This window comes from Artemia sp. Qi Xiang Cuo, chromosome 14 (assembly GCF_049724085.1).
Source record: "Artemia sp. Qi Xiang Cuo chromosome 14, ASM4972408v1, whole genome shotgun sequence".
NCBI lineage: Eukaryota > Metazoa > Arthropoda > Branchiopoda > Anostraca > Artemiidae > Artemia > Artemia sp. Qi Xiang Cuo.
The window spans coordinates 3139545-3151133 of NC_142807.1; the positions used below are offsets into that span (position 1 = coordinate 3139545).

At 36.3% G+C, this 11589-nt stretch overlaps 1 protein-coding gene across 1 annotated transcript in view; it reads right to left on the bottom strand.

Moving 5' to 3' along the window:
- The window catches only part of cwo (transcription factor cwo), a 56741-nt gene extending 45854 nt beyond the window's left edge, over positions 1-10887 (bottom strand). The window contains exons 1-2 of the mRNA XM_089099819.1: positions 10707-10887; positions 603-672 (exon numbers count right to left, since the gene is read on the bottom strand). Of these exons, the coding sequence (XP_088955945.1) occupies positions 603-672; positions 10707-10762 (126 nt within the window). The 5' untranslated portion in view covers positions 10763-10887. The remainder of the gene's footprint in view (positions 1-602; positions 673-10706) is intronic.
- Between the last annotated feature and the right edge of the window lie 702 nt (positions 10888-11589).

Genomic DNA, 11589 nt, shown 5'->3' on the forward strand with positions numbered 1-11589 from the left:
GGCTCTTCCATGTTCGTTTTCCTTTTTTTTTGCATAGGTGTCCATGTCACATCTGTAAAAGAAGGGATTAATGTCAGAGCTTAGTTTGATTTTTTCACCAGCGTTGCCACCCATAGTGTTTTATCACTATTATTTGAAAAAAACTACGCTTTCTAAAGAGTTAAAGAGGCTGAGTTAAAAGTTCGAACCTTAAAACGTACAGGGATTAGAAGGTACAGTTGGGGGGCTGCCGCCCCCCAAATCCCCCCGCTTTCGCAGCCTTTAAATAAAAAAAAATAATTTTAAACTGAAAGTAAGGAGCGACATTAAAACTTAAAACGAACAGAAATTATTCCGTATATGAAAGGGGCTGTGCCCTCCTCAACGCCTCGCTCTTTACGCTAAAGTTTTTATTGTTTAAAAAAAAGAGTTGTGAGAAAGTCAAACTTTAAGCAAACTTCAAGCAGAACTTTAAGCAACTCTTTAATTTCAACCTGACGCGCAGAGGCTCTTCCTATTTTTCAGTTATCAATAGTATAAGCCAAAAAATATTTTTCGAAGTTTCGACTATTTTAAAAGATAATTTAATTAAAAAAAAAGCTTTAGAATAACGAAATTATTACCCTTGTTGTTTTTTTTCGACCTGAGCCACAGTCGTCATCGTCCAATGGGAGACATTGATATGCTTGACCTCTAGAACAAAAAAACAAAAATAAAAAGAATTTAAATAAAAAGATAGCTAGTAGAAAATGAAAACATAATCTCACAAAAAAATTGAAAATCGTCTTAAACCTGATTAAATCGTGATTTTTCAGATCTAATTTTGTGCATATGCCGCTTCCGTCTTGCGTAATTCTCGAAGAAATTTTGAAATGAAAAAATAAAACTGCGAGCCGAGCTGAGGGTTAAAGCAGAACAAAAAATACTGAGAAACATGGTCAAAATATAGAAGTAGGTTCAGGAAACGCTTCTGTGAACTAAAATATAGCCCTGTGCTGTCAACTCTCTCAGACGAGCTATTGCCCTTAAAATAGATTTCAAGTAAAGACTAGGAGAGTGTTGCAAATCGGACTTGGGTACCGTATTTATTTTTCATGGGTGTAGCTAAGAATTTTTCCCAGAGGCGGTCAGCTAAATTTTTCAGAACACATTTTTCCACACACTTCTGAGCATTATTCTAGAGGAGCAATGAGTTTTTAAATCAGGTACCCGCAGACCTAAGTTAATCAAAAGACTCTACGTGAACCCGAGTTTTCCGATTATCGGCAATATCTCGGAAGTGGTATGGAAGATCGAGATGAACTTTCAGGGAGTGTTGGGGGGGGGGGGGGTCAAGTGGACCCCATATTTTGACTTGGCGAGGGAACAGAGGTAAGTTGAGAGACAGTATGTGTATCCAGGTCGCCGAAATAGAATATCTGAAAGATCTCGGGAACAGCTCTGGGGATGAAGTTGAAACTTTCAATTAATGCTGGGAAAAGGAAGGCAGAGAGAAAGGGACTAGGATCCTTTAAATTTTGTATTGGGAGAGCAAAAAGGGTAAACAATGTATGTCTCTTATCTAGGAAAACCTATTTGCACTATAAGCTTCTATGCAGCTTATAACCTATCCAGAGTTAAGATGCGAGATGGATCAAAAGACGGTATGTGTTGCTAGGTTATAAAAATGGCGTGTCTTCAATATCTCGAGAATGGCTTGGGGCATCCATTTGATTGAAATCGATTTGGAAGTTTTAGGGAGTGTTGACAGAGGAGGGGAGGGGACAAACACACGTCAAGATATGACTGGGGGAGAGGACAGAACTAAATCCACAGACAATAGGTGCAGAAATATTATCAAGACTATATCTGAAAAATTTTGTGAACCGCTGAGGAGATTGAGTTGAAACATGCAGGTGATGCAGAAGGAAGGGGAAGGGAGACTTCAAATTTTATGCTTGGAGAATGTCTAAACATTCAAAATTTTGCATCCTGAAAGCTGTGCCGAAGATAACAGCAGAAGCTATGTGTAATTTTCTTTGCGAGTCAGTGATACACTACTTTGGTCTTTTTGAAATTTTGATCACTGATTCCCATCAATCTTTCCTTTCAAATTCCATTTCACAGGTGTGTGAAAAATTAAACATCACTTTTTGTCATGCTATAAACCTCAATTGAATTGGTTGAGTGAGAATCGAGTGAAAGGAACAAAATCCGAATTAAAAGCTTATTGTCAGGATCATCCCAATTCTTGGGATATTTATTTGCCTTTCGTTCAGTATTTATTAAATTCTACTATTTCTTCCACAACTAAATATTCACCACATCACGTAATTTTTGGTAGGCAGCCTCTTTCATTTTTGGATATTCAACTACCATTTCCTTCAATTGCCTATTTTGACAATTATGAGAATTATATGGTTAACTTAGTAAAAAATTTATTTACGATTTACACGATTTGTGAAGAACAAATGGGAAAACAGAGAAAATCTCAAAAAATACAATACAATAAAAATGCTGTAGTGCTACCAGTTCTTTAACACGGGGCTTAGTTTATGACCAAGAAAATGCCCCTAATCCAAAGTACATTAATGGTTTAAGGCCAAAGTTTTGTGTGACATGCGAAGTTTGTGAACTTGTAAAGATTTACCGTTCCTGGTACAAGAATTTTTGGTGACTTCTGTGAGAGGGCCAGTGAATGGTCGTCTGATAAATCCTATCAATGATCCAGAAAGCTTTCTACGTTTAAATCCTATTTTCAAGGAAAAAATTTATATGATTAAAAAACCTAATGTTGCTACTAGTAGATTAAAATCTAATGACGAAGAGAAAAACAGCAATGATTATAGCTTATGTCAACGTCCGGGTGAGAAATTTTAGGTAGTTCAAAATTGTCTGGAGCAACCAGTAATAACAAATAAATCAATATCGGAGGAATCAAGAATTGTAGAATTGGAGTTAGAGACTCGTGGGCATAGGAGAATCGATTCAACATCATCTGTATACCCGCTTCCAGTAGAAACGCCAGTAGTAACTTCAGAAATAATGGAGGATAGCTCTGTTTCTAGCGAACAACATGAGGTTCAAATGGAGCCTAGTCTAGTTAGTGTAGAAGTAGATAAAGGGGAAATAGAGGTTAAGGCAGGCTCGAGTGTCTTAGGAGAAGCAATAGGAAAAAAAGAAATAAACCTCCAGGCTATTATAGAGAGTATTAAAATAATTATAGAGCTAAGTAGAGTAAAATTATTGTGGAGATTGGTGTCTTATTGTACTATAAACAGTGTTAGTAATCGTTGTTAATTCAAAATGAGGATGTAGCTAGTTTTTTATGCGGATTAGCTAGACAGGAAAAATGCTTTCTTTTTAACTAGGGAAAATAGAGAAATGAAACTTACAATCGAAAGGTATCTGACCAACTTTTCTCAAATGATATATTTATTTCCTTTTGATATCCTATAAATAGTAAAAGAACCGCATAATTTGGAAAAAAAAAGAATTAAAGCTTTGGTAAAAGGAAAGTAAAAGAAAATCTTATTGTGTTTCTGTTGAAGATTACCATTTTTGTTTAAGTGTTCTGTTCAAATTTAAGTTCTTTTAAAAGATATTCTGACGATGTGCAAATTTTTATATTAGGTGTAGCTATGCGAATTTTATGTAAACTTAGCATGACAATATAAAGTTAATTTTCAGTGACACGTGGGAAAATAGTTTTTTTGGTCGTTGTTTTTAATTTTTAGTGCCGTTATTTTATTTCTTGTCATTTTTATTTGAACCATTGTTTGAGTATATAAAATCGTTTTTTTTTTTTGAAAAAAAAAGATTTTTAAAAACCCGGAGCAAATCCGTAAAAATTTGGAATAGGTTTTTCTTGGTTAAAACCAATAATTAAAATTCTAAGTATATGTCAGAAATTCATATGTATAATCCTTCTCAAGGTCACTTGAACCCAGAATAACCCCACTATCTAAAATACAAACATTGTAAGTTATCAACAATCAACAACCCCACTTCTTAGAATAAAGCAATAATATTTCCTATCTGGAAGAAACTCAATGGTCAACAACCCAACCCGAATTCTCTTTATCAGAAGCTTACAGTTCTGTCAAATGCCCGGATGTGGATCTGCAGATTGTGTTGAATATAAGTTACCAATTTAGATTATTTGAGTCAGTTCGAATTCTGTATCTGTCCTCGCCATATGTACATTCACTGTATTATATGTATAAATAAACGTTTTATACTCTAAACATAAACTATGTGATGGTTAGAAGTTCTAGACATCCTCCACCGGTAGAACCCAGATAATAGGCCAACGCTACCATAAGGCCCTAAAGAGAAGAAGTCTCACTGTACAGAGAAGTAGATAATTCACAGAGAAGTGAACAAAGAAAGTTTACACTATTCACCGTATAAAAACGAAAATTGAAAGACATATTTACCCAGGTGAGCAAAATAGAGTATCCGCAATACTATCAAAAACGGCTTGGATGATCGAATGGAAACTTTCAGGGTGTATTGTGGGGGCAATTGGACCTCAAATTTTGACTTGGGGAGGGGAAAGAGACAAATCTGAAGATATTATGCGTGACAAGGCTATCAAATCAGCATCCCTGCAATATCTCGGCAACGGCGTATAGCTCGGCATATAGCTTGGGGTGGAGGGGGGGGGGGAGGGGTTTCAGGAGACTTCAAATTTTGTGTTGGAAAGGGGCTAAATTATTATGTCTCGAATCCAGCTAAATGTTTCTGCGCTTTGAGCTCATACTGGAATTAGAATTTATGCGCGTCTAGATAGCGGCGTAAATCAAAAGACATTACGTGGTACGAGGTAATCAAAACAGAATATCTGCAATGTCTATGGAATGGCTCAGGGTATCCTGTTGAAACTCTGACTGGTAGGAGGACAAAGCTAGAACTTATTTTTGACCTGGAGGTAGGTGGGGCTAAAGAAAATTATCTGATTCACCGAAAAACTGAAAAAATAATTAGAAACACCAGAAATATACAAATAACGTCCCCATTCAAGGTTCCTTCCAAGTATAATGATGGCTATCGTGACAATTGTATCCCACACCCCTATCTTTATGGTGCCAGATATAGCCCTAGGCTTTAAAAAAAAAATTGGTAAATATCTAGTGCATGAACAAATCTCGACGAAACACGCTAATAAATGTGCCTGAATTCGAAACACGCCTGAATGCTAAGCGATGGACATGAGCTAGATTGGGGACCCCATGTGAAAATGGAAAACAAAAATATATTGTTGGTATGTGTGTAGAGCATGGCATGGTTACCGCTAGGGCAACAGTCTAACCGTTGACGGTTTTAGGTATCCGTGAATAAGTTCTAAGGCGAGAGTGGAAGTTGGGACAAATGTTTGGAGGTGCCCACCTCACCTGCCCAGAGTCTCAGGCAAGTGACCCTAAATTTGAAAAAGTGGAAATTGGCTCAGATTTTCTAAACTGAGCTGAGACAATGAATAGATATTATTGGGAAAGTGATTGGAGACGCTGGGCATCCGTGAACAATGATAAATTGAGAGAGGAATTTGGGACAATATTTGGGGGTACCCAGCCGCCCAGAGTCTCTGGCAAGTGACCCAAAAATTTGTAAAAAATTCAAATTTTTTTCAGAATGTGGGGCTAAGCTTAGGCAACGAATAGGTACTATTTGCAATATAAAGATGGCCTTATAAGATAGTTTTGCCTGTTGTTTCAAGCACATTTATGGTCCTATGTCAATTTTAAATTCTTGGTCAACCTTCTTAAGACCATAGGCGGGTGTGCCTTGTTTGCCTCTTTTTTAAATTCTTGATCAGCATGCCTAAGACTCTAGGCAGGCATGCCTTTCCAAAAACTAACCTGACAAGTATGTGTCCAATTAGAGAGTCATTCATACTCCTGCCATTTACCCGTGCCCCAGCCATTGAAACATTTGCCTCTCAATTACTTGGACTATCTGTCTTGGCTTTTCTCTGTCTACGATTACCCAGCCCAGTGTTGATGCAACCTATGCAAACTATGGCCCAAAATACTTGACAACTTCAATTCAAAATCAACGGTAAAAGTAAGCTTTCTGCCGATGCACCCCCTCCTGATGGTCCCAGATAGAGCCCTAGAAATATACACAAAAATATTTAAAAGAAAACGCTAATACAATGAAATTCTTACTTTATAAAATTCAGCATGTTTCTAATAGGCTAATCAGATTATCAGGTTTCCCTTCATTGCTATCCACATTTTTAAGTCATTTAAAAAAAAAAAATGCTTTTATTCAACAATTCTATTGAATTACTGAGACAGACCTGGTCACCTGGTCAAGACTATTGAACAGGGTTGCTACCCTGACCTGGAAGAATTTACTAAATCGGAGACGAAAAATTTACAAGATCGCATCTGTTTTTACTAAATGCTCAAAAAATTATTATATATATATATATATATATATATATATATATATATATATATATATATATATATATATATATATATATATATATATATATATATATAATGTTACATTTCTCCTTACTTTTAATTTCTCTCAGCAAGCTCCTTTTTCCTCAATAAAAATTTTCAAACTGAGGAGATTCACCTTCACCCTGAGTGGTTTGCTTTTGCTATTTTTCTAATAGATTCTTAGTCATCTGGAGCCATAGCATCATCACATTTTCATTTTTGGTTTATAATGTATAGTAAACAAAAAGTTGTTTTCGTCCACCATTAGACGTTGGACCAGGCGGGTTTGCATACGAAAATAGGTCACTGCTTGTCTGTCACTGAGACAAACAAGCAAAATTGTAAATTGTAAAACAGACAAGCAAAAATTGTAAATTGTCATATGTTTACGATAATTTTTTCCCTGAATTCATGGAAAATAAAAAAAAGTCTTGTTTACTATAAATCCTGATTTTTTACTAGTTTTTACTAGATTTCGGGAAATTTATCAGATCCTCTAAATTTACTAGATTTTTTTTACTAGATCTAGTAAAATCCTACTGACGGTGGCAACCCTGCTATTGAATCACAGACAGATTTCACCTGGTCAAGAATACAATGAATCGTTTTACAAGGCATGACGCATCACGAGATAAAAACAACGAGGAAATATATTATTTAGGGCTATATCTGGGACCATCAGAGGGGTGGGGTAATTGTCAAAAACACGACTATCATATTGCGAATTGGCATAAAATAAGGAAGACAATAGGCCCAGTAGACTACCATGGGCGCCCACAAGGAGGGCAAGGGGGCACCAGCCCCCCCCTGGCTGAATGACGGTGTCACAAATTTGTATTAATTAAAAAAAAACTTTCCACAGAATAAGTTTTCAAAGAAAAGAAAAGAGCTCTATTAAGCCAAAAATGGGCAGAAATTAAGTAAAGTAATCTTCCAAGCGTAAAACTACCACAAATCATTGTCAACATTTAAATGCAACTCAAGACGAACATACACTATATTAAGTTGCCGAGTCAAACTCAAAACGAGCAAAAATTAAAATTACTGGGGCTGACAACCCCCTCACCTTCTCAAGACCAGAACATAACTTAGGCTTTATCGAAAAAAGAAATGACTGTAGATTGTCAGTTTAATTTAGCTACACTGATATTTATTCCTTAAAATAAAAAACGGGTAAAAAAAGTGAGTAAAAAAAGTTTTTTACTTATTTAACTAAAATCAAGTGAAAATATTTAAACATATTTTGTTTTCAGTAAAGCGCAAATTAAGTTCTGGTCTTGAGAAGGCATGGGGGTTATCAACCCTACTGTTGTTAGTTTTTGCTTGTTTCGAGTTTGACTCGGCTATTTATTCTAATTTCTGTTCATTTTCAATTATTTATTGATAGTGATTTGTGGTAGTTTTACGCTTGGATGATTACTTGACTTCATTTCTGCCCATTTTTGGCTTAATGGGACTCTTTACTTTTTATGAAAAGCTTGTTATGCGGAAAAAGTTATTTTAGATGAATTTCTGTTCGTTTTTTATTGACAAAATCATTTTCGTGAAAAAAAATCTTTTATCTTTTTGGGTTTTTTTTATAAGAATCCATAGTTTGGCATAATTGTGGGGGTTTGACATGCCAAAATATCCTTAAAGACATAGTTGCATAGTTGCTGGACCGTTCTACTATGCTGAACACAACAGTTGTCACAAAATTTTGGCTAGATGTGTTTGGGAAATAAATCGGCTTGAGAGACAGGCTGATTGCCATCTAATCTCTTTTTACTCTTAGAATGGACCCTAGAACTTTGGATTTTGAATCGAATTAGCTTCTTTGAATGTTTCAATGATATTTCTAGCTATTATAGAGTGTTGCTGCCAATGATATTGCTCATATGCCTTTTTGAAAACCTGCATCTATACAGTTTTTTCGTTTAATTAGAACGCCCCCTAAACACTTCCTAGAAGTTTCACCTTAATACTCTAAGCGTCATTAGTTACAGTAAATGTAGTTGTAGTACTAAAACTATAAACATAGTGCCTTCTGACTAGTTCAAAATCCCCCACAACTTACTCTTAAAGATCTAACTTAATAATATAAATTTTTCTTGAGTATTGTTTTGTCACCTTTTTGAAAGTTCACATGATCATAGTTTGTTTTAATTTAGTTCAACGTCCGCCTAAATATTTCTTATATTTGATTACTGAAGACATTGCTATATTCTCTTTGCACTATTGCCTACAAAATGGTTATCTCACAATTTCGATCGAATGTGTTTGGGGAAAAGAACATATTACGGAGAGGGGAGGGGCTAATTTCGTTCCATATTGCCTGATCCTTCAAATGTACCCGAAAGTATACAATCCCAATTAAAAGAGCCTCCTCTAATGTTCATAAGACCCCTTCTTAATAAAAACCTTATACCCCCCCGGGGCATAACTTAAAACCCTTATCCCGATACTTTGGGGGGTTTTTTCAACCCCAAAGAACGTATTATGAAATGTTTGGACTATTTTTGAACAAGATGGCTATCTTAAAATTTTTATCGGATGCATTGGGGGAAAATATGACGTAGGCGGGTATAGCTGCCCTCCGATAAATTTGACTCTTAAAAAGGACTCTTCAACTTCCGGTTTTCAATCCAAAGTTTATACGACCACCGTTTCCATAAAAATCTTAAATGCCCTCAGGGCATACCTTACAACCCTTGCCCTGAAGACTGTGAGGGGGTTTTCATCCTCAAAGACATAATGTCTGGACTTTTAAACTACGTCAAACAAAATAAATATCTCGAAATTTTGACTGGAAGTGTTGAGGAAATGATGGACGTGGGGGGGGTGATTGCCCTCCATCACTTTGACTGAGCCCTTTTCGAAGTTTCTACGACAACAAATCAGGTGCGTTTCTGGAAAATACGACGTCTGTGTGTGGGGAGGGGCTATTTGCCTTCTGATCACTTTCACTCTTAAAAAGAGCACTATATCTTCTGATTACCAATCCAATGAGCCCTCTTTGAAGTTTATACGACGACCGTTTCTATAAAAACCTTATATGCCCCCAGTGCGTAGCTTATAACCCTTGACCTGAGGGCTGTATGGGGGGGAGTTATCCTCAAAGACGTAATTTCTGGACCTTTCAACTACAATGAACGAAATGGCTATCTAAAAAATTATGATTGAATGTGTTTGGGGAAATGAGTGGTGTATTGAGGGGGGGCTGGATGATCTCCAATCACTTTTGACTGTTCAAAAGGCCAGTAGAACTTCTGATTACCAATCAAATGAGCCCCCTCTGAGGTCTATACGACCACCCTTTCTATAATAAAAAAACTTATAGCCTATCCCCACAGGGCATAGGCCCCTAACTTACAACCCTTGCTGAGGGTTGTGGGGGGGAGGGGTGTTGCATTCTCAGAGTCATAGTTTCCGGACCTTAAAACTACTACTGGTTGCCCTCCATGGGGGGAGAGCTGGTTGCCTTCCATGAGCTCTTTTGAAGTTTCAATGACATTTCTTTCTATAAGAAGTGCCCTGGTCTAAAAAAAACATAGGTAAAGTTCTACGAAATCATATTATTGAGTTAGGAATAAATAGAATACACCATTCGATGCCTTTTTTTTATGCTGATTACGAATTTAATAAGCATTTCTATCGGAAATCCAAACCCCTACCCCTACAGGCCTAGAGACTATCCCAACCCTACCCCTGAAGGGACAGATGTAGGGGGGGGGGGCTGAAATTCGAATAGAAATACGTATTATATTCGTAATCAGCATAAAAAAAGGCATTGAATGGTGTATTCACTTTATTCCTAACTCAATAATATGATTTCGTAACCAAAACATATTGTGCCCACATCGCTCTTTACTTAGGCAGCGCTATCGCGCTGCCTATGATATTTTGTCTTGAGATTTCAATTATACAGCACTGGAAGTGTCGATTAGACCAGGTAAGCTCCCCCCCCTAAAATTCAGTCTATGGGCGCCCATGTAGGCTACTAGCCTAATCTTTTTGTTTTACAGGCTACTGTTTCATTCAGAATCTACACTCTCATCAATATTTGCACATTAGAGGGGGAGAGGGGCAAGGGGAAGTTTCAATCTCATTTATATCAGAAAAAATATACCCCCACCCCCCTAATGTGCAAATAAATACCCTGAATTGGTATATATAGGGGTGGGGGTGAAATTCATTTCCGACAAAAATGATTATTATATTTGGAAAAAGCATAAAAAAAGCATCGAGTGGTATGTTTACTTTATTCGTGAGTCAATAATATGAACAACGAAAAATTTACTGGCTGCTTACCTGTCATATCCTAATCCATTGCTGCCATGAGGAGAATCGACCCAATATTTATCCATAATTATTAGGAAGGTGAATACCCGTGCAGATGCGATAAAATTGAAGGAATTTGAATAAAAACAAAAGAAATCTTAAAAAAGGTCATTTCTCATCACAAAGCCGACAGAACTAGTGTTTAGGAGTTGAGAATCAATTCAAGACTGAATCAACTTATCACCCGACGGGAACTTCCATCTTCAAAACACGTGTAACATCTCGTGGGACAGTACACTCTTTTTTTGTTATTTTTGACATTGGATTATCTAGGGCTCAAGGGTCTGAAGAAGTTTGTGTTTCTGTAATCACAGAAAATAAGATGATTCTAAAATTACTAGAGACATTATAGATATATAATAGTCTATCTTAGTGGTAACATTATAATCTATCTTATTATTGATTTTACATTATGTTCTATTCCTCAATATTTTCTATATTTATTAAATCTTCAAGGACAAACTATTAATTGCACTTTTTCCGACAAAAAGGAATTTTAAGGCCCACCCCTCCTGTCGAAGAAGATTTGCATGCGTTTTCCACTATATTCTTTTAAATCAATTACTTTAGAGTATATTTGAGCATTAATAGAAAAAGATATTTATTTACAAAAAATAAAATGAAGAAATTAATTAATCACACAATTAAGAGCACACTTGAGAGTTGAGATTGGATCGTTCAGCATCCTTGTGATTTCCACAGGGCGTCACGCATGGTCTGTCGTGGCTTACATGAATTTCTGCCCTGGATCGATTCTTCTAGCTTTCTTTTAGCATTTTAGCCTCTAGGCTTGCCTCTTTATTTAGTGTTCAAGAAGGGAACTAGCTCATTGCCATTTTTATTGTTAAATCTA